Source organism: Callospermophilus lateralis, chromosome 4, assembly GCF_048772815.1.
Source record: "Callospermophilus lateralis isolate mCalLat2 chromosome 4, mCalLat2.hap1, whole genome shotgun sequence".
NCBI lineage: Eukaryota > Metazoa > Chordata > Mammalia > Rodentia > Sciuridae > Callospermophilus > Callospermophilus lateralis.
This window is the reverse complement of record NC_135308.1, coordinates 121,152,582-121,177,050: the sequence shown is the minus strand read 5'-3', so window position 1 is coordinate 121,177,050 and position 24,469 is coordinate 121,152,582. Positions and strand designations below refer to the sequence as shown.

Sequence of the window (24,469 nt, the reverse complement as noted above, 5' to 3'; positions counted from 1 at the left end):
TTACAAATATAAAACCCATTATTAGCACAGGCTAGACAAAAGGAAACATAAGGTGCTTTTATCCTGAGGCTCTTATCTGCAGACTTCTGATCTAAACAATTATGTGTATATATTTAAAAACTGTGAAAACAGATTTTTTATTCTACCTGGTCACTAGTGATTCAAATAAAGGAGGTGGCAGGGTTTTTATTGTTGTTGTTGTTATTGTTTTGTTCATTGGTTTGTTTTTAATAATGTTTAAACACAACATCTAATTAGTTTGCAAAAAAATCTGTTACAGCCAGGAGCAGTGGCACACACCTGTAATGCCAGCGACTCAGGAGGCTGAGGCCTTAAGAACTTAAGAGATGCTCTAAGCAACTTAATGAGATCCTGTCTCAAAAAAAGCTTGGGAGGCTGGGGGTGTGGCTCAATGGTAAAGTACCTCTGGGTTCATTTAATCTCCAGTAGTAAAAAAAAAGAAAAAGAAAAAAGAAATCATATTATGTGTATAAATAAACACACTACCAAGGATTTTTACCTTTACTAAGTGTGTGTGAAAGGCACCCATCAAGGATGGATGAGGAATGAGCAAGGGGAGGACAGTGGAATAGAATGGGGAACATGTGGGGAGGCAGCAACAAACAGGGACTGAAATGGAGTGGGTCAGATGCCATGCACGTAAGAATTTGTTGAGATGAACCCAGCTACTATATAAAACTATAATGTGCTAATAAAAATAATAATAATACTTTGTTAGTACTGGGGAAGACAGAAATTTGCTGGAGGATTTAAAAAAAAATTCCCATAACTGGTAATAGAACTGAAAAAAAACATATACATGATTTACAGGGGCCACTACACTGATGACAGATGGATTGATAAATCTGTGAGTTACCAGCAACATTACATTTAATTTTAAAAATGAAACTCAGACTAGACTTTCATCTGGGTCATAAATTTTTAAAATCAATTTTCAAAAACAAAGTAACATTCAATCACATTCCTCACTACATATAAAAATACAAATACATATAATGCTTTGGTGAGAATAAAATATTTTGGTACTATTATAAAAATTTAAGTAGTTTTATTATTGTTTTTGTGTTAAATGTATGTAATATATTATTATATATGTTAGCATATGTATACAACTTATAAAACGTCTACGTGCTTTTATAACAGAGCCCAGCACATAGGGACCCTGCAATAAATATGAGATACATGCTGAAATTTCTCTATCACTGACTGGGTACAGAATCAAAAAGTTCAACATATATTGATCTAGGTAAATAACAGTGACTTGGAATATGCTTTGCTTTAGAGTCTAGAGGTAGCACCACAAGACTTTACTAATAACCTGAATGTGGGATAAAGGAAAGAGAGGCCTCATAATGACTACAATGTTATGGCCTGAGACAAACGTAAGTGCCAGTTATTATTTTAATAGTATTTAAAGCAAGAGTCAGGGTAATAAATCTGAATACTAGCCTTGCTCAACAGACTTTTTACATCTTATTTTTCTTTACTGTTGAGAGTAAACAAAGCATAACAACAACAACAAAAAAAAAAAAGACTGGCTTATAAAACAAAACAAAAAAATCTTATGACTACCTATATTTTTTCCATATTGAGTGCAAAGTATTCTTTCAACTGACAATTTTGTTGTCTTATCTCAAAATTGAAGACAGTACAAATATATGCGATTTTAGAGTTTTGTACATATTTGGTATTTTAAGACTCAATTTTGCTACATATAAACTATAATTAATATTCAAAATTATTCATCAAACATAATAATGAACTCCTAATTTGAAATTACATGTCAGGTTTACCAAAAGTGTACAAATGGAGTTTATTCTGAATAATTTTAATATTTAAAAATTTATACAAACATAAAAATGCAAGGAAAAAATATTTTCATAAGATAATGATAAACTAAGATTAGCAAGGCACAATTAAGGCCACAGAAAAACTGTCAGCACTTTTTTCATAATTCATAAATAATTTGAATACAAATTTCATTACTAAAATCATCTTTTATCAACATACTTTCTTTCCTGGTCTCAGTATAAAATATAACATTAAATACTCCTGTTCTAGATTTTTAACTTTCCATTGACCACCATTCTTAAATTTAGTTTTCTCTCATTTCTGATGACTAGGTAACTGAAGAAATAAATACATGCATTTTAAAATGTCCATTCAAGAAAATAACAAATTATGAAACATGCACATCATAGATTATCATTTCAACTATTGAATGAAAGTATTATTTGAAAAATATAAACTATATTAATATTATATGTAAGAAAATATGCATACCTCTAAAACTGAAATAAATGTCACATGAATAAAAATAACAAAAAGCAATTTTAGAGTTCTGTACATATTTGGAATGGAACAGAATGGAGTTTTTCCCCCCAATTTTTTTTTTATTATAATAAATAATTTAAGAAGAAATCTTTGGAGCTGGGGATATAGCTCAACTGGTAGAGTGCTTGCCTCACATGCACAGGGCCCTGGGTTCAATCCCCAGCACCACAACAAATAAATAAATAAATAATGTTTAGGGGTAAAAAACATTGCTAAATGATGCTGATGGCATTATTCATTCTGGTAACACATCAACATTTTTGTTAAGAAACTTCCAAAGGCTGGCGGTCTTACCAAAGGAGACACTTCATGGCAATGGTTCTATACCATGTAAGTACTATCCTTTTCCCTAGAGATATTAAAAGTTGTCAAAATGACCAAGGACTATTACTAGCATTTTGGTGGCAATTCCTTATAATGGTTAATTTTATTGTCATCTTGACTGGGTCACATTGTGTCCAAATATTTGGTCAAACAGTATTCTGGGTTTTGGGTTGTTTTAGATGAAATTAACATTTAAATTATCAGACTGAGTAAAGCAAATGCTCTCTATAATATGGGTGGGCTTCATCCAATCAGCTGAAGTCCAAAATAAAACAAAAAGTTCCCGAGCATGAAAACTCCTTCTTCCTTCAGGCTCTAACTAGAATATTGGCTCTTTCAGATTCTCAAGCCTTCAAACTCGACTGGAACTACACCATCTGCTTACCTGAGTTTCTAGAGTATCAGTTCACCTTGAAACTCCTGGGATTTGCCACCTTTCATAATTCCATGAGCAAATTCTTTATAATATTGAGTATCTTTGTCTTTCTCTCCCTCTCACACACTCTATTACTTCTGCTTCTAGGGGCCATTGATACTCTTACTGAGAATCAATGCTTTGGCTGGGTAGAAATTTTGGTCCTGGTGGCAGGATAAACATAGCAAATATACTCTCCAACATTCCTCACATTACCCCATATCAGAGGTCATTTTTGTTGTGGAATCAGAAAAAGTTACTCTAAAGTAGCCTATAAATATTTAAAATTTAAGTTTATCTCCTTTCTTTAAACACATATAATTTTAAATTACCTGATACTGGTAGCTTATAGTGTTTTATTTATTTTGTTTTTCTTTAAGTTACAGATTGTACATTTATTAAAGAATTTTTTTTTTGCTTAGAGGACTTATGAATATACATGAAGTTGAGCATATCCTTTGAAAGATTTCTTCAAAAAACAATTCTATCAATACATAAAAATCAAGATGCTGCTGTTGGCCAAGATGTAAACAGACCAACCTCAAACAGACTAGCTGTGAGTTCTTCCAATTCCTGTCCAAGTTGATCTCGCACTTTTGAAAGCCTTTCACATTCTTCATCTTTCAACTTCAGTTCCTATGAAAAATTAATAATTTTATTTGGGGACTCCACAGTATATAGTTTGATTCAAAAGGCTATAAATGTTTGCTAATGAGACTACAAATTATTAATACTAGCTTCTCCTACATGTTCACATTGAAAATGTTTATCTAGTACTTGCTACATGAAAGGCTAAAATTTTACATAGTCTAAAATCACAAATAATCCATCTAACATATACTAAAATTTCACATTTCTTTCATAAAATACCCAAAGATTAAATATGAATATATATTATAAGTAATAAAATGATTTCACTCTTTTTTCCCCTTCGTTTTTCTCTTGAACATATTTATTTCTATCCAGCAAGGAATGTTTTTAATTATGCTTATTAATTTCAACTAAAGTTCAGTGGTTTTTTCACATTGATTTTAAAAGTTGTTTACATGTAGATACCTATGTGCCATACTATAATAAATCTAAAATTTCTATTAGATTATCCATTTAACACAGTAACCAGAGATAAACAATGCGTATTAGCATTTAAAATTGAAAACAATGTTAATGACAAAATTTACAACCTATATTTACATGTGACTTCTCTACAGGTCACAAACAGATGTCTAAAAATTATTAAGATGCTAAAAATATGCAATTTCAAATGTCTAACTAGCTCTAAATTAACCTTTCAAACACTGAAAAAAAAAGCAAGCTCCTTAAACAGCAGTCACACACACACACACACACACACACACACACACACATCACAATTACAGAAACAAAATACAAGATAGTTGTGTTGTAATTGTAGTAGGAGCACAGTTTTTAAATCTCCTAAAGATAACTCCTAAAAACTAAATAAATCAATTAGAAAATCAGAAGAATCTAATGACTATATCATCATCAAAACTAGGTAAAAGAGAATCCCCACTAATTTCAGAATATGAGAGAATGATTCATATTGCCCACAATGCAGTATCAGAAGGGAATCACAGGAAATGAAAGGATCTCAGAACCCCAAAATCACTAAATAACTCAAAAAGTGCTGCTGAGAGAACAAATCTGAGGACAAATGGAGAAAACCAGAAAGGTTTTCACAGGCCCCATCTGTAGATGAATTAAGACAAACAAAACAAAACAAACATGTATATTCCACTCTGTAGGCAGCAAATGGTGCTGAGAAGCTCTAAACTCTTAAGGATCTCGGAAGTCTGCAAAGAGCTCCTGGCCAAGGACAGAGTCTCATACTAAGGGAAAAATGCTTGGAATTTGAAACCAAACTGCCAGACAAAAACAATGGCGATAAGCAGAGAGAAGGAACCCACAGAAGAGGAGAAAGGGGGTGGCAAGGTTACAAAAGAAACAGATCACAGAGTGTGAGGGAAAGAGAAAACTATCTTGTGATGAAATGTTACACCTGTATAGCTCTTAGAAACACTGAGCTAGAAGAGAAAACCTACTTGAACAAGGTATACCTCTGAGAGACGGAAGTGTACACAAATATACCAATATCAACAGAGGGGAAAGCTATCCAGGCTTATCCTACTCCTTCACAGGAACTTCCTCCTAAGGGCCAAGGAAAATCCAATTCACACTAATATGCGAAAAAAACACAAATACATAAACTTACAGTTAGAAGATAAGATGTTCTGGTGCACAAAAACATGTGACTACAAATATAAAAATAAATTCTACATTTCAAAAAGTTTTAAGAAAGGATTTTGAATGTTTTTGCAGCAAAAAAAAATGATAACTTTTTGTGGAGATATGTTTAACCTGACTTAAACACACTACCACCTATATGTGTGTTGAAACATTACATGGTTTCCCATTAATACTTAACAATTTATGTTTATCAGTTGAAATTTTTAAAAAGCTAAATGCAAAGCCAAGCCAAATACAAGGAGGAAAAAAATCACATCAAAATTTTACAGCAACATCTCTAGAAAACAAAGTAACATTTTTTAGGTATTGAAGAAAAAAATGTAAACTGAGTATTTTATATTCAGCCAAAGTGTTTTCCATGTATAAGGCCAGAAAGTATCATAAATCTGTAAGACCTTAGAAAATCTCTCTCTCATCAGCCTGCCTGAATGATGGGGCAGAGAATATGAATAAGGAAAAAAAATCTACAGAAGCTTTAATTAAGGACTGGAGATGAGAAGGAATCACATTGAACCATAGTATTGTGACTAAAAGATGGAGATATCAAGAGAATGTGATGTCAATCCACAGATTGGGAGAAAATATCTGTAAAAGACATATCTGCTCCCAAAATATGCAAAGAACGCTTAAAACAACATTCAGACAAGAACAATCCAATTTTAAAAATGGACAAAAACACCAGAACAGACATTTCACAAAGAGGATACATAAATGACAACTAAGCATATAAGATGCTCAACATCGTTTCTCATTAGGGAAATGCAAATTAAAGCAACAAAGTGATGCTACCACATATCTACTATTAGAATGGCCAAACTCTGAACACTAATGACATCAAATTGTGATTATGTGGAGCAACAGGAACTCTCATTCATCACTGGTAGGAATGTAAACAACACAGCCACTTTGGAAGATAGTTTGGCAGTTTCTTACAAAACCAAACAACTCTTACCATACGATCCAGCACTCGTACTTCTTGGTATGTACCCACAAGTTGGAAACATGTCCACACAAAAACCTGTACACTGACATTCATAGCTGCGTTATTCATAATCGCCAAAACTTGGAAGTAGCCAGGATGTCTTTCAGTAGGTGAATGATTAAATTACATCCAGATAATGGAACATCATTCAGTGCTAAAAGGAAATGAGCTATTAATCCATGAAAAGACATGGTGGAACCTATAATGCATATTACTAAGTGAAAAATCTGAAAAACTCAAAAACTACATACATATTTCGAACTGTCTTACATAATAGAAAAAAGTAAAACTATGAAAATTTTAAAAAATATCTGTGGTTACCAGGGTTTTTTTGGGGGGAAGAGGGATGAACAGGCAGAGCACAGAGGATTTTTAAAGCAATAAAACTATTCTCTATGATACTATAATGGTGGATACATACACATCTTACATTTGTCAAAACTCACAGAATATAAAACACCAGGAGTGAACCCAAACGTAAACAAAGAACTTTGAGGGATAATGAGTCAACAGAGTTTTATCAATTATAACAAATGTACCACTCTGGTGAATGATGCTTATAGTGAAGGGCTCTGAATGGGCACTCTGTACTTTCCTCTTTTCTATGAACCTAAAATTGCTCTAAAAAAAAAAAAAAGTGTCTATATTTTAAATGGGATAAAGATAACAAAACAGTATATAAATGACATAAGTTTTGAGAATACAGAAATGAAAAAATAGGTGAAAGATGAAACTAAGTCTCCTAACTTTTTAAGAAATTAGCTGAAAGTAAACAGATACAACTTGAGGCTCACAAACAATGTGTATAAACTTGCATAGTTCAGATTACAGAGGTTAACATTATGATAGTACCTGTAACTAAAATTAAATTATAGAGAAAAAGGAAAGAAATAGTTATTAAATTATTTTAGTATTGTTTGTGGTGGGGACCAAAGACAGTCTCTACAGAAGGGCCAATTTATCTTAAATCTTTGATTTCCTAATGACACACCTAATGCCCAAACAGTCTTTCAATATTTCACACAAACCTCTCCACGTACTTATGGGCATTCCAGTTTTAAACAATAAAAGTAATATTCATGTTTTGTCACAACTATTTGCTAGATACATCAAAGTCTATCACTTTAGTAACAACTGAAATTAAAATAAAAGCCTTCCAAATGACCAAAAAGAAAAACTGAAGGAAAATACAAAGCAAACCGGGTACATAGTGAAAAGGTTCATATACACATACAATAAACATCAGAAAGTTATGTGACAAAAAAAAAAAAACGCCCAAACAGCATCTTTGTTAATAAATTTAAGTGGATATAACTCATCTATTAAAAGAAAATGACATTCAGACCTGGTAAAGAAGCAAAATCCATCCCTATGCTCTATACAACAGACATACCTAAAGTGAAGTGATTCAGACAGATTAAAAATAAAAGGATGGGCATAACTATACCAAAAACAATATAAGAAAAATAAAATGGACAGGACAGGACTGAAATCACTGAAGATGACAAAGGAAACTTAAAATGCTAAAGACTACAAGGCACAATGAAAACTTTTAAATAGTCATGAAAAAACACAAAAGTAGACCTAAACAAATAGAAAGAAAAACCCATGTTCTTGGACATAAAGACATCATTAAAATGCCAGTTCTCTTGGGGCTAAGGCTGTAGCTCAGTGGCATAGTTCTTGCCTTGCACGTGTGAGGCACTGGGTTCGATCCTCAGCACCACATAAAAGCAAACAAATAAAATAAAGGCATGCTGTCCATCTAACTACAATTTTTTTTTAAATGCCAGCTCTCCCTACATTAATTTACACATTAATAAATGCATAAATTTAATGCCAGGTCCTTTCAAATCCTAATTTTTACAACTTTATGTGAAATCTAACTTCACTCAACATTTTCTACTACGTAAGCAGTATGGTAATTTCCAGGATACAAAAACAAATAAAATACTATACCCTTGAGAAGCTTCCAAACCAACAGACCAATTCATATGTCATTCATGAAAGCAAAATTCTCAAGTAGTTCCCTACTATCTATCAAAGTAGAGTAAACCTCACCTTAATACGCTCTGCAACATATGCTGTTTTCCTTTTCAGAGTTACCTCCCATGATCCATGCTCTAAGGTGAGTTAAACTGGTCTGATTTGCTCTCCATTCATTGCCATGCTGATCCCATCCTCCTGAATTCTTTCCCCATGAATAACTGATAACTTTCTTTCTTGTTACCAAGAATTAAACCCAGGGGCACTTCACCACTGAGCCACATGCCCAGTCCTCTTTATTTTTTGAGACAGGGTATCACTAAGTTGCTGAGGCTGGTCTTGAACTTTCAATCCTCCCGCCTCAGCTTCCCAAATTGCTGGGATTACAGGCATGTACCACCACACCCAGCTGATAACTTTCTCTTTATGCCTCCGGGTTCAATTCAATCTACTAGTATGAAGTAAAATGTGTACTTCATGTGAATATTTTTTAGATCTTCACTTGTACTTTTCATTATCAAAACTTTGTACTGTAATATAGTTATTCAAAATTCATACTTTCAATAAATACTGTTTCTGTTAACAACACATCAGGCATTCATCTAGGTAAAGAGATATGAAAGAAAAAAGACCAAATTCATGACATCATTGCCTATCGAGGGTTGCAAAGGCAATTTTATAAATAGTAATGTGTTCGTACTAGAAGAGTCTTCCAAATGCAAAGGAAGAAATTAAGAAGTGTGCTTTATATAGCCAAATATGAAGAGGGTAGATGCCACAAAAAAAAAAAAAAAAAGTTAGGTTTATGATCTGTCTTGAAAAGCCTTGAATGGCAGGCTTTTTTTTACACAATTGGGACTTACCTTAAAAGCAAGAGGAAATTATCTAAAAGATTATGAAGGATTTTAATAGAGCAACAATCAAATTTGTAATATAGAATGATGACTTTTAGAGTTTGGCTAAGTTAAAAAAACTGGACTGAAAGAACACAGTAATTCCTGTAATATTTTAGGCAAGAAATATAGATTTAAAATGGTTTTAGAGAAAATTCAAGAGGTATTAAGAATAGAGAATAACAGGACTCTATAATGAAGTATATTTCAACAAATTTAAGATTTCATGATTCTTTTTTGTGTGTGTATGGCGGGGTGGTACAGGGATTGAACTCAGGAGCACTCAACCACTGAGCCACATCCCCAGCCCTTTTTATATTTTATTTAGAGACAGAGTCTCACTGAGTTGCTTAGCACTTCACTGTTGCTGAGGCTGGCTTTGAACTCACGATCTCCTGCCTCAGCCTCCCGAGCTTCTGGGATTACAGGCGTGTGCCACCATACCCAGCGACTTCATGATTCTTAAGATAAACATTTTATACATCAGGAAAGAAAATACACTGCTAATAAAACTATCACACCACGCTTTTTTCCTCTTAGAATGTCCATTTTATGTGATAAGGAATACTCTTCTAAACTGATAAACATGATAAATCATGTTACATTGCTTTTTTGTCTCTTTCTTTTTGTTTTTCAATGACATAGTGAAATCCTTCTGAAGATGTTTTAACACAGTATTTAAGATAAAAAAATATAGCACCCAATTCACATAATTCAATTAAATTAATAACAAGAGGGCTGGTTGAGTGCCTGTTTAGCAATCATAAAGTCTTGGGTTCAATCCTCAGTATATCAGAGGGAAAAAGTCTTAAACTGATAACATGAACAACAGTGAACAAGTGTGCACCCAAGTAGGCAATGACAACTGCCACAATCTTTGCCTAGCTGACAGCAACTAGAAGACTCACACTGATTTCAGAAAAGTTAATGGGGAAAGAGGAAAACAAACCATGTTTAGTAACATAAATAAACAAATATGGCTGGAAGAACAAACCATATCTCAATAATAACTCTAAATGTTAATGGCTTAAACTCACCAATTAAGAGACACAGGCTAGCAGAATGGATCACTAAACAAGACCCAACAATATGCTGCCTTCAGGAGACGCATCTGATAGGAAAAGACATACATAGACTGAAGGTGAAAGGTTGGGAAAAATCATATCACTCATATGGACTTCGCAAACAAGCAGGAGTGTCCATACTCATTTCAAATAAAATAGATTTCAAGCCAAAGTTAATCAAAAGGGATGAAGAGGGACACTACATACTTCTCAAGGGAACCATACACCAACAAGACATAACAATCATAAATATATATGCCCCAAACAATGGTGCAGCTATGTTCATCAAACAAACTCTTCTCAAGTTCAAGAGTCTAATAGACCACCATACAATAATCATGGGAGACTTCAACACACCTCTCTCACCACTGGACAGATCTTCCAAACAAAAGTTGAATAAGGAAACTATAGAGCTCAATAACACAATTAATCACCTAGACTTAATTGACATATATAGAATATACCACCCAACATCAAGCAGTTACACTTTTTTCTCAGCAGCACATGGATCCTTCTCAAAAATAGATCATATATTATGTCACAGGGCAACTATTAGACAATATAAAGGAGTAGAGATAATACCATGCATATTATCTGATCATAATGGAATGAAATTGAAAATCAACAATAAAAGAAGTAAGGAAAAATCATGCATCACTTGGAGAATGAACAATAGGTTACTGAATGATCAATGGGTTATAGAAGACATCAAGGAGGAAATTAAAAAATTCTTAGAGATAAATGAAAACACAGACACAACATATCGGAATCTATGGGACACATTGAAAGCAGTTCTAAGAGGAAAATTTATTGCTTGGAGTTCATTCCTTAAAAAAAGAAAAAACCAACAAATAAATGATCTAATACTTCAACTCAAAATCCTAGAAAAAGAAGAGCAAAACAACAGCAAAAGAAGTAGAAGACAAGAAATAATTAAAATCAGAGCTGAAATTAATGAAATCGAAACGAAAGAAACAATTGAAAAAATTGACAAAACTAAAAGTTGGCTCTTTGAAAAAATAAATAAAATCGACAGACCCTTAGCCACGCTAACAAAGAGAAGAAGAGAGAGAACTCAAATTACCAGCATACGGGATGAAAAAGGCAATATCACAACAGACACTTCAGAAATACAGAAGATTATCAGAAATTATTTTGAATCCTTATACACCAATAAAATAGAAGATAGTGAAGGCATCGATAAATTTCTTAAGTCATATGATTTGCCCAGATTGAGTCAGGAGGATATTGACAACCTAAACAGACCAATATCAATTGAGGAAATAGAAGATACCATCAAAAGACTACCAACTAAGAAAAGCCCAGGACCGGATGGGTATACAGCAGAGTTTTTCAAAACCTTTAAAGAGGAATTAACACCAATACTTTTCAAGCTATTTCAGGAAATAGAAAAAGAGGGAGAACTTCCAAATTCATTCTATGAGGCCAACATCACCCTGATTCCTAAACCAGACAAAGACACTTCAAAGAAAGAAAACTACAGACCAATATCTCTAATGAACCTAGATGCAAAAATCCTCAATAAACTTCTGGCGAACCGGATACAAAAACATATCAAAAAAATTGTGCACCATGATCAGGTAGGATTTATCCCTGGGATGCAAGGTTGGTTCAATATACGGAAATCAATAAATGTTATTCACCACATCAACAGGCTTAAAAATAAGAACCATATGGTCATCTCCATAGATGCGGAAAAAGCATTCGACAAAGTACAGCATCCCTTTATGTTCAAAACTCTAGAAAAACTAGGGATAACAGGAACATACCTCAACATTGTAAAAGCAATCTATGCTAAGCCTCAGGCTAGCATCATTCTGAATGGAGAAAAACTGAAGGCATTCCCTCTAAAATCTGGAACAAGACAGGGATGCCCTCTCTCACCACTTCTGTTCAACATAGTTCTCGAATCACTGGCCAGAGCAATTAGACAGACGAAAGAAATTAAAGGCATAAAAATAGGAAAAGAAGAACTCAAATTATCACTATTTGCAGATGACATGATTCTATACCTAGCAGACCCAAAAGGGTCTACAAAGAAACTATTAGAGCTAATAAATGAATTCAGCAAAGTGGCAGGCTATAAAATCAACACGCATAAATCAAAGGCATTCCTGTATATCAGCAACAAATCCTCTGAAATGGAAATGAGGACAACCACCCCATTCACAATATCCTCAAAGAAAATAAAATACTTGGGAATCAACCTAACAAAAGAGGTGAAAGACTTATACAATGAAAACTACAGAACCCTAAATCCCAATGGCATTTCTTGTAGAAATAGAGAAAGCAATCATGAAATTCATACAGAAAAATAAAAGACCCAGAATAGCAAAAACAATTCTAAGCAGGAAATGTGAATCAGGCGGTATAGCTATACCAGACTTCAAACTATACTACAGAGCAATAGTAACAAAAACAGCATGGTACTGGTACCAAAACAGGCAGGTGGACCAATGGTACAGAATAGAGGACACAGAAACCAATCCACAAAACTACAACTATCTTATATTTGATAAAGGGGCTAAAAGCATGAAATGGAAGAAGGATAGCATCTTCAACAAATGGTGTTGGGAAAACTGGAAATCCATATGCAACAAAATGAAACTGAATCCCTTTCTCTCGCCATGCACAAAAGTTAACTCAAAGTGGATCAAGGAACTTGATATCAAATCAGAGACATGGCGTCTGATAGAAGAAAAAGTTGGCTATGATCTACATACTGTGGGGTCGGGCTCCAAATTCCTCAATAGGACACCCATAGCACAACAGTTAATAACTAGAATCAACAAATGGGACTTACTAAAACTAAAAAGTTTTTTCTCAGCAAAAGAAACAATAAGAGAGGTGAATAGGGAGCCTACATCCTGGGAACAAATCTTTACTCCTCACACTTCAGACAGAGCCCTAATATCCAGAATATACAAAGAACTAAAAAAATTAGACAATGAGATAACGAATAACCCAATCAACAAATGGGCCAAGGACCTGAACAGAAATTTCTCAGAGGAGGACATACAATCAATCAACAAGTATATGAAAAAATGCTCACCATCTCTAGCAGTCAGAGAAATGCAAATCAAAACCACCCTAAGATACCATCTCACTCCAGTAAGATTGGCAGCCATTAGGAAGTCAAACAGCAACAAGTGCTGGCGAGGATGTGGAGAAAAGGGTACTCTTGTACATTGCTGGTGGGACTGCAAATTGGTGCGGCCAATTTGGAAAGCAGTATGGAGATTTCTTGGAAAGCTCGGAATGGAACCACCATTTGATCCAGCTATTCCACTACTCGGTCTATTCCCTAAAGACCTAAAAAGAGCACACTATAGGGACACTGCTACATCCATGTTCATAGCAGCACAATTCACAATAGCAAGACTGTGGAACCAACCTAGATGCCCTTCAATAGACGAATGGATAAAAAAAATGTGGCATTTATACACAATGGAGTATTACTCTGCATTAAGAAATGACAAAATCATAGAATTTGGAGGGAAATGGATGGCATTAGAGCAGATTATGCTAAGTGAAGCTAGCCAATCCCTTAAAAACAAATGCCAAATGTCTTCTTTGATATAAGGAGAGTTACTAAGAACAGAGTAGGGAAGAAGAGCATGAGAAGAAGATTAACATTAAACAGGGATGAGAGGTGGGAGGGAAAGGGAGAGAGAAGGGAAATTGCATGTAAATGGAAGGAGACCCTCAGGGGTATACAAAATTACATACAAGAGGAAGTGAGGGGAAAGGAGGGAAAATATAAGGGGGAGAAATGATTTACAGTAGAGGGGGTAGAGAGAGAAGAGGGGAGGGGAGGGGGGAGGGGGGATAGTGGAGGATGGGAAAGGCAGCAGAATACAACAGACTCCAGAATGGCAATATGTAAATCAATGTGCAACTGATGTGATTCTGCAATCTGTATATGGGGTAAAAATGGGAGTTCATATCCCACTTGAATCAAAGTGTGAATTATGATATATCAAGAACTATGTAATGTTTTGAACAACCTACAATAAAAATTAATTAAAAAAAAAAAAAAAAAAGAATAGGAACTTTCCAACTGCTGCAAGAAAACATAAGGGAAGGAGTTCAACACATAGGCACAAACAACAACTTCTAGAATAAAACTTTTGTAGCTCAGGGAATATCAAGAATCAATTCATAGAATATCATCAAATTCAAAAGCTTCTGCCCAGCAACAGAAAACAATTAGCCGTGTGAAGACACAGCCTACAGAATGGGGGAAAATCTTTGTCAGTTACTCTTCTGACAGAGTATTTAATATCCAGAATATATAAAGAACTCAAAAAATCCAACACTAAAAAAACGAATTATCCAATTTAACAAATAGGCAAATAAACTGAACAGACACTTCTCAAAAGTACAAGTGGCCAAAAACTAAATGAAAAAATGTTCAACATCTTTATCCATCAAGGAAATGCAAATCAAAACTACACTGATATTCTATTTAACTCCAATCAGAATGACAATCATCAAGAATATAGATAACAAAAAATGCCGGTAAGGATTCAGGGAAAAAAGACAAACTGTTGGTAGGAATGCAAATTAGGACAGCCACTATGGAAATCAGTATGGAGGTGCCTAAAAAACTGAAAGTAGAACTATCATATGACCCAGCTATACCATTTCTTGGTATTTACCCAAAAGAATTAAAGTCAGCATGTTTTAGTAATACATGTGTGCCTATGTTATCAAAGCACAATTTACAACTGCCCAGTTATGGAATCAGTCTAGGTGTCTAGACTAGGATAAAGAAAAAGTGAGATATACAACAGAGTTTTATTCAGCCATAAAGAACAACAAAATTACATCTTTTGCAGAAAATGGATAGATCTGGATAGCATCAAGTTAAGTGAAACAAACCAGACTCAGAAAGACAAGTATTAAATATTTTCTCTCATATGTGGAAGCTGGGGTGGGGGGTGGGGGTTGGAGGACATTATGAAAGCAGAAAAGTAGAGAAAGGGAGTTAGGGAGGGAGAAGGTAAGGATAAGGGGAGGTATCAGGAAGCAAAATTGATCAAATTATGTTATGTGCACATACAAAAATGCCACCATGCAACCACTATACTATATAATTATTATGTACCAGCAACAACAATAACAACAAAAATAGGATGGGAAAAACAGAAATATACTTTTTTAAGATTCTTACACTGTATGTGAAGTAGGATACTATCACTGAAGATAGTGCAAGTTAAATACGTACACTATAAACCCTTAAAGTAATTACTAAATTAACACAACAAAGATACATAGCCAATATGCTAAAGAAAAGATGAATTCATAAAAAATATAGATTACAAAAGAAATCATAACAGGAAGAAAGGGGAAAAGAAGAATCATATGCAACTAATAGAAAACAAATAGTATGATAGAAATGAAATGTAAATGTAAATACTCAAATCATGTCAACTAAAAGGCTGGTTATGGGGATGCACAGCTATAATCTCAGTGACTTAGGAGATTGAGACAGGAGGATTCTAAGCTTAAAGGCCAACTTTGGCAACTTAGTGAGACCATGTCTCAAATTTAAAAAAAAATAAAAAAAAATTTAAAGGACTTGGGGTATAGCTCAGTTCCATCCCCAGTACTACCAAAAAGAAGAAGAAGAAGAAAAAAGAGAGACATTATTAGAAAGGATAAAAAAATCAAGATGTAACTTTATCCTGCCTATAAGAAACTCACTTTAAATAGAAACAAATAAAAGTAGAAGAAAGAAAAAAATGTCAACTATCTGGCCTCTTAAAAAAAAAAATTGGAATAACGGGAATGGCTGTTGACATAAGTTTTGAATCACAAGTTGCCATAATTCAGAAAATATATTCATATTCAAGAGTCCTTATAGACTTTTAACATTAAAAGTATGTTGTACTCATCACAATAAAATTCACTATATATGTGCATATACATCATTATTATTTCAATTATCTCAACAACCTCTAAACACAACTAAAGATTTCCTAAATGAGCTAAGAGATTTATTGTGATCAATAAGTAAACACAACGTGCTTTGAAAGGTAGATATATATGTTTAACAGTTTACTTCTGTATCTGTGATTTCACTAAAATACTATATATTAAATAAAGTCTGAGCCAAATGGTAGCAGCAAAACACAATCACATCTCACCACATTCCTTCTCTTTGGGAAAAGACTAAAAGGACTATTGATTTTTCTTCCTGATAACATTCTTTGTTAAAATATAGTTCATAACCCACTTGAATCTAATGTATGAAATATGACAAGTCAAGAGCTTTGTAATGTTTTGAACAACCAATAAAAAAAAAAAAAAAAAGGAACAAGGTTCTGGTGACTTTAGTTACCATGAACCAATCCTTAATAACGTATTCATCTAGAGATGCACTATTAAAATCAGATTTCTGTGACTGCAGAGATGAGGCCTTTCAAAGATTCTGCACCTAGGGAAATCAATGTCAGTCAGCAAGACAATGGAGATATTTTCCACTTAAAAATGGAAACAATTGGAAAACCTTTGAGTTTTAAGAATTTTATTAAAAATATATTATCAGAGGACATTGAGAACTTGGGTTTTACACAATCTATTATAGACCTAAAATTCATCTAATAATTCATATATCAATATGAGGTAAATATAACATTAAAGTTAGCTATCATGTAATGATTAGACCTTTCTAATTAATAGGCCTGTTTATACCAAATTTTCTGTGTAAATCAATCATTCTACCATCAGGTCTACAAAAAAGTTGATTCCATGAAATAGATTTCTTGTATTTTACATTTATGTCAACCTCTAATTAAAAATGCTATGAACTTTCAAAAAAAATATAGTTTGACATATCTTCATGGCTGTTTAACAATCATCTATTCATTGAGGCACTAATAAAGAGGCATATACACTAAGCATTATATTGTTTTATGCTAGGAAGTGGGGATTAAAAAAAAAAGTTATGTTCTTGTTCTTGAGAGACAAGTTTAGTTGGGAAAAGGGGAAATACATGTTTGTGAAATGTCACAGTGCGCTGAAAGTTATATGTCTACAGAATATTTGCCCTACCTTTTTAATTTATATGTGTAAATTGGTATTTTACCACTGTTATCAAATCTTAAATATGTAAGGTCATTCATATTATTCCCTTATTGTATTTTGACGAGTGGGTTTGTAGTGATATCCCGGTTTCACTCTTGCTACTGATAATCTGTGTCTTTTTTCTTTGTCAGGCTTACCAGAGGTATGTCAAATTTTATTGCTCTTTAAAAGAACAAGAATTTTGTTTCATTCATTTTTCTCTATTTTTTCTCATCAATTTCATTTAGTTCCGCTCTTATCTTTATTACTTCCTTCCTTCAACTTGCTCTGATTTTATTTTACTCTCATTTTTTAGGTTCTTAAAGTGGGAACTTAGATGTTCATTTGAGATATTTTGCTTCTTGATGTTATATATTTCCCTCTGTAATTTAAAGACTGTCTCATAAGAAAGTAATATATGGCCACAAATTTGGAAATAAATAGCAAAAAATTTAAAGAACAACAAATGGGAAACAGAATAATCTACCAAGAAAAGAAAATTCTCCAAGGTAAAATACAGAAAATATTCAAAAACAGAATAACAAAGGTGAATTTACTAAAACAATTTTCAAAACAATATGAATTAGACCAGATGACTTCAAATAAATGAGTATCAAGCCATTTAGACATAAGAAGGAAAAAATAGGCATGTGGAATATAATCCACTAAATTTGCCTTACAAAGAATGTAATACAGAGATTAGTCAATACAGGAGACCAGAAGAGTTTTAGAATCACATTTTTCCAATAAGTCCTCTTAGATGGGCTTCTTTACTACCCAGCCAATTTCATATTCCTTGATGCTACACCACAGAAGCTGAGGCTGGGCACATGTGAAGGGTAAGTGTAAAACTGTAAAGATATTTATTAATTAGTTGCCCTACCCCATGGAGAAGCAGTAATTTCTAACATGATATGTGGAAGAATATTTTTTTTTCCTTACCCTCTGAGCTTTTGCAAGTTCTTCTTTTAATCTTTCATAGCCCTTTTCTCTAACTTCAAGAACAGATGGGCTTCGTAAACGGGACAGACTATCTGTACTCAACCCAAAAATATCATCGCTGCCAGCACAAGCCTCTGAGATAGTAGCTCCCTGTAAAAACTCTCTCTCTGCATTACAGTTGTCCTTCCTTGTAGTTAATTTAGTGAACTCAGCTGCAGCTCCAGAGGTAACAGAAGATGCTGGCTCTGTAACATGAATGCTATAAAGAAAAGAAACAGTTTTCAGAAAATATCAGCATAAGCACCAAAGAAATGGCATAAGCCATATCTCTAAAACTGCATTATCCAATTTGGTAGCTTCTGTATTTAATTAATAGCAAGTCTTCAATCATAGTAGTCACATTTGAAGGGCCCAACAGCCACATGAAGCTAATAGCTTTCCTGCAGATTAACACAGAAATAGAACATTTTTAACATTACCAAAAGTTCTACTGGATAATGTTAAGAACAGGGGTCGGCTCTATAGCCTGCAAACTAAATCAAGCCTGCCACCTGTTTTCAAAAGGCACATGAGCCAAAAATGGTTTTTGCATTTTCAAATGGTTGAAAAGAACTCAAAAGAATACAATTTCATAGCATGTGAAAATTATATGAAACTCAAAATTCTGTGTCCATATAGTTTTATTGGAACACAGCCCACTCGTTCATTTACATACTGTCTATGGTGGCTTTTATACTCTAAAGGCAGAAATGAATAGGTGGAACAGTAACTATATGTCTTACAAAGGCTAAAATATTTACTATTTGTCACTTTACATTAAGTTTTTCAACCCCTGTTCTGAAGCATTATACATCGCTCTACACAGTGAAGCTGATGTTATTCAAATTTTCAAAAATAGTTACACTTAAAAGTAACTAAGCAAATTGCCCATCTTTTAAAAACTATAATCCTAAATAATCCTACCTGATACCAGATACTTCTGCACAATTTAAACGTCTGGGGGATGAATATACAGGTTGTGTAGGAAGATCAGAAACATCCAACGCATTAGCCTGGATAGAAGAGCATAAAACTGAAGGATGTGGCCGGTAGATGACACTTGGTGAGGTAGTCTGCTCCTGAGTTCCTGATTCATACACACTAAGAAGGTCTGGTGAAGTAGGTGAAGCAAGGTTTACTTCATGAAAGCCTTCCAAGGGGTCATTAGCCATAGCAAAAGCCTCATCATAAGATAACCTATTAAAACAAAAATCAGAGTGTTATTTTTGATGCTGATATTTAAAACTAAATTAAGATGCATAAATTATGTGTTTATAGTCCATAATAAAGTAAAAACTTAAGAGAGACTAAAGAAGAAAGACCTACAATCACTTAATACTTAATGACCTTAGAGTATACTACCAAAGGTAAACCACCTGATTTGGAAAAAACTTGAAAATGGTAACTAATATTGCTAAAGTAAATACACTTGATAAGTAAGTATGAAGAATAAATAAAAATCTGCTTGATATTTTTTCTAACCAAGGTCACAGAAAGTTAAAAAGGCAGTAAAGATACACACAATCAATCTCTCTCTCTCTCTCTCTCTCTCTTTAAATTTACCTACATATTACAGAGCTCCTATACGCCCATTCACTCACATTATCAGAGCTCCTATACGCCCATTCACTCACATTATCAAACTGTTGACATTTTTGGACCATTTGAGAATGTTTCAGATGGATACCCATAAACCCTTAAATATCTCAGTATATATAAAACTGTATCCCAAGTACAAGGCCAATCTCCTACATAATCACATAATCATCATCAAAATCTGAATATTAACTCTGATCAAATTAACATCTAATGGGCAGGCCTCAATCAAATTTTACTGACTCAACAATGTCCTAAATAGAACCAGGATCCAATCCTGGATAATGTGTTCCATTTCCCTAAACCTAAAATTTCTTCTCTGATGGAATGAGAATGAGGACAACAAAATTTCCTCCAATGTTCTGCTTGTTGTGAGAATTAAAGGAAACAATCCATTAAAGTGCTTAGTAGAATACTACATGCCTGGCACACAGCACGACCTAAATAAATATTGTTATAATAGCCACTAACAATAACAAGTATATGTAGGTTCTCTGTTAACAAAAATATTTTATAAAACTACCCAATTACATTACAAAGTTTACACGAAAACTAAGACATATCCACTCAACTTTTTCATTTCAAGATTCTATAAACCCTTTAGTTTCCACTGTCTATACAGAATAAAGTCTAAACTTACTAGCCTGAAAAGTAAATTCCTCTACATTCTAAACCCAACTTCTACTATAGTTGTACTTTGATAATCATGAATTATACTTCCCAGAACTTTAAAGTTCCCAAATACAAGCATCAGTAGAGTATATAATTTCTTCCATGTTAAAATACAAAAACATGTTAAACTAAATGAAAAATTTAACTCTCATATCTCCAATAAAATGTTTAAAATCTCAAGTAGAGAATAAAAAGGTTTCAGTGAAGTTGAGAAAGAGGTGACTCAATATTTATATATTTTCTCAAAAGTACAGATTACTACATGACAGATCTCTAGGGCATACATGAATGACCAAAATTGTTGGTTTGGCATCTACAAATGCCATTTTCAAATGCAATAAACTATTAATTACAAATGGTAATTTCAGTCCTCAAAATGTTAACTAACCCTTGTTTCCTCATGCAAAATATCCACTATGTCAAATCATAACTAAGATTAGCAAGGAATTTAAAGTGTTTAATACTCCATTATAATTTATTTTCATCCAAAATAAATAAATTTCACCTTTATTCATAATTACACATACCCCAAGGAAATATCTACATTTCTTTTCACTTTAATATTAAATCATTAATCAGTTCATTTTAAGGTAGAACCCCTTTGCAAATGTTTTCATTCAATTGACATTTTTATCAGTAACTATTTGTGACATTTCCTTTCCTTTATCCCACATACTTTGGTGGGGAGTGGCAGGGGGACTAGAGATTGAACCCAGGATCTTTACCACTGAGCTACATCCTCAGTCCTTTTTCTTGAGACAGGTTCTTGCTAAGTTGCTGAGAGTCTTGGTAAATTGCCAAGGCTGGCCTTAATTTTTCAATCCTCCTGTCTCAGCCTCCCAAGTCTCTGTCCTAAATAGAACCACGGTGCCCAGCTATCCCATATACTTCTAATTCACCTATCTATACCTTGAAGATTTAACTGAATCATAGGGTATAAACGCATTTCCATTTCTGGAAATGAAAAATGATATAAATCCTGAGAAAATGTGATAATAACTAGCAAAATGGCATATTCAGTTAGTGCATGGCCCATCATGCCACTCTTAAGAGCTTTATCCTCCCCCCCCCAAAAAAAATGCATACTCATAAGGCTAACAGCATTGTTTGCAAGAGCAAAAGACTATTTTATTGAACCAGGGTACATTCTCATAATGAAGCACTATATAGCTATAGAAAAATAAATAGTATCTACACACTGCTATGAAGAGACCCTGAAGATATTCTGATAATTTTTTTAAAGGATAAGTACCTAGGTATTATAATCTACTTTTTATCTAGGAAAGGAGAATAAAAGTACAATTTTTTTATATGTTTATAAATGTACACAAAATGTATATGATATATATTTGTATGTATATATGTTTACATTGTAGAAATGGAAGGGCAAACCAAACACTAATAAAAAATAGTTATCTATAGGAGGAAGAAAACAGGTAGGAGTGAACGGGCATGCAATCTGGATCTTTCTGACTATACCTTGCTTAACAGATTTGAACTGAACTTAAAATCATAAAAATAATAAAACAAGATTAAATTTTAAGAGTCCCTAAAAATAGAAGAAACCTAACTATATATTGAGGTGATACCTTAACCATATACAAAAGAATTATTTCATATTATTTTAAAACACAGTAATATAAGTGTAAAATTCTAATGGAATGTTTATGGACAAAAGGAAGTGGAAAAAACTCAAACTATTTTCAGTGATGAGTGGTAACATTGGTACTGTTATTCTGAAACTATTACACATATAAGATGAAGCAAATGTTTTGTTAATGTCACTTGGAGCTAAGATTTTTTTGTATCTGAGAAAAAAGGACACAAGTATAAAATCAAAGAAGTTAAAATCTCATAGCTCTAAATTTGAATCAAAAATAGCAGAAAAACTTTCTACTAAAAAATAGTCCCATCTTTGTATCTGATGAAAAAAGTATAGCAACACTGACAAACTCAGTAGCACTAGGTACCCACATGCTCAGAGAAATACCATTTTCTATTAAACAAACAAACAACAACAACAACAACAACAACAACAAAAACATAAACAAGAGCTCCTTGGAAAAACAGCTGATTACAAGCCTGGGGCAGTAACCTACAAAAGGACCCTAGAACATCTTCTTACACTAGAAAGCAAAAAAGTTATCAAAAACTACTGGAATAATATAAGTCCTTATAATAATATAAGGACTCCCACTAACCAAAGATGGGACATCTGAACATCAAAAAGGAGAACATCTTCAAAGAACTGAAATTCAAAATATTTTTAAGTCCATGAGTTCATAATGATACTAAAAATAAAACAAACAAACAAAAAAACCCTCACTAGTCTCCTTTGATCACTGCTATGGAACCAATTCACTATTTTCAAAATTGGTAAATAAAAGGAAAGAATGATGTATTTATCCCTACCTTCCTGTATATCAAGGAGCTAAACAGTTTGTGAGAAAAAAAAATTTAAAAAAAAGAAAAAAATCTATTTCCAAACATACCTTCACAATTCTAATGAAATAATTAGCTATTAAAACCATAACAGAAAAGGCTGTTTGAAGAATTGTATAGTTAATGAATCAGAATGACAGTACCTAAACTAACTGAGCACATCTTATCACAAAAAGGGAGAGAATCAGATGCTGTATATTATGTGGTAAATAAGAAATGAATACCACTACCATTCACAAAACATTACCCCAAGGAAAAAAAGACCCCCAAAACAATCAAGCCTCTACATCTTCATCAGTTTGTAATGAATACAGAAGAAAAAGGAACATATTAAATAATATTGAGGGCCCAAAGTAGAAAAATCCAGACTTTGGTAAATTCTCAGGGACAAACTATCTGTTTTTTGGTTTTGGGTTTTTGGTTTTTGGTTTTTGTTTTGTTTTGTTTTGTTTGTGTGTGTGTGTGTTTGTGTCTTAATATTTTTTAATTGTTGATGTACCTTTTTTAAAATTTATTTCTATATGGTGCTGAGGATCCAACCCAGTGTCTCACACATGCTAGGCAAGCACTCTGCCACAAGCCACAACCCTAGCCCCAAACTACCTGGTTTTGTCAGGGGGGAAAAAAAACTATTAAAAGAGGGTGCGGAGTAGGTAAGGAGAGAAAATTGGTTAATTTTAAAAAGAGAAACAAGAGACATAACTATAATGTATAGACTCTGGATTCTTATTTGAGTAAACTAGCAGTACAAACAAATGATATTATTAGGAATTATGGTTTTGTTTTTAAAAATCCTTTTTTTTAAAAGATATACACTAAAGTATTTATATATGAAGTAAGATTACTTGGTTTATTTGTTCAAAATAATCGAGGGGAAGCAGGGACTGGAGGTGCACCTCAGTGGTAGGTGCATGCTTTCACGCAGAGGCTCTGGGTTCTATTTCCAGCACAGCAAAAGGAGACTGAGAGCAGAGAACTACAAAAGGGCCCAGGAGGAGATGGAGGAATTGGGGAGCTGAGCCATCCAACTACCAGTCCCAGTCACACAGAAAGACAAAGTGGCTTCTCTCATGATAATAACAGCTGATTTTACTGAGAATTTATTAAATATTAGGTATCGTTTCAGTACACTTCTGGGATATTTCAGTGGATTCTGTCTGGATCTCCAAAGTCCAAATCCTTAACCACTAGAACTATTTCCCATTCCACTACTAAACTATTCTAGTAGAAATGTTTCTTTTTATGTGGAATTATAATCCATCATCCCTGAAACACCAATTCTATTTTTCCTATACATAAATACAATATTTCAGCCATTCCTTTTAACAAGTATTTACTGAAGACCTACTACATACCAGGCTCTGGAGGGGAAAAATTTTTCTTTAATCAATCCTCCTCAAAT

General features: G+C 33.5%; 1 protein-coding gene across 5 annotated transcripts in view; it reads right to left on the bottom strand.

The window, feature by feature from the left end:
• Rab3ip (RAB3A interacting protein) overlaps positions 1–24,469 on the bottom strand; it is a 56,350-nt gene that overhangs the window by 22,606 nt on the left and 9,275 nt on the right. For 2 of the 5 annotated variants that reach the window (XM_076853102.1, XM_076853104.1), the window contains exons 2-4: positions 19,282–19,554; positions 18,319–18,577; positions 3,635–3,730 (exon numbers count right to left, since the gene is read on the bottom strand). In XM_076853102.1, the coding sequence (XP_076709217.1) occupies positions 3,635–3,730; positions 18,319–18,577; positions 19,282–19,529 (603 nt within the window). In that variant the 5' untranslated portion in view covers positions 19,530–19,554. Of the gene's footprint in view, positions 1–3,634; positions 3,731–6,311; positions 6,487–18,318; positions 18,578–19,281; positions 19,555–24,469 lie in introns of those variants that run through there. The other 3 variants (XM_076853105.1, XM_076853107.1, XM_076853106.1) reach the window with 3 other exon arrangements.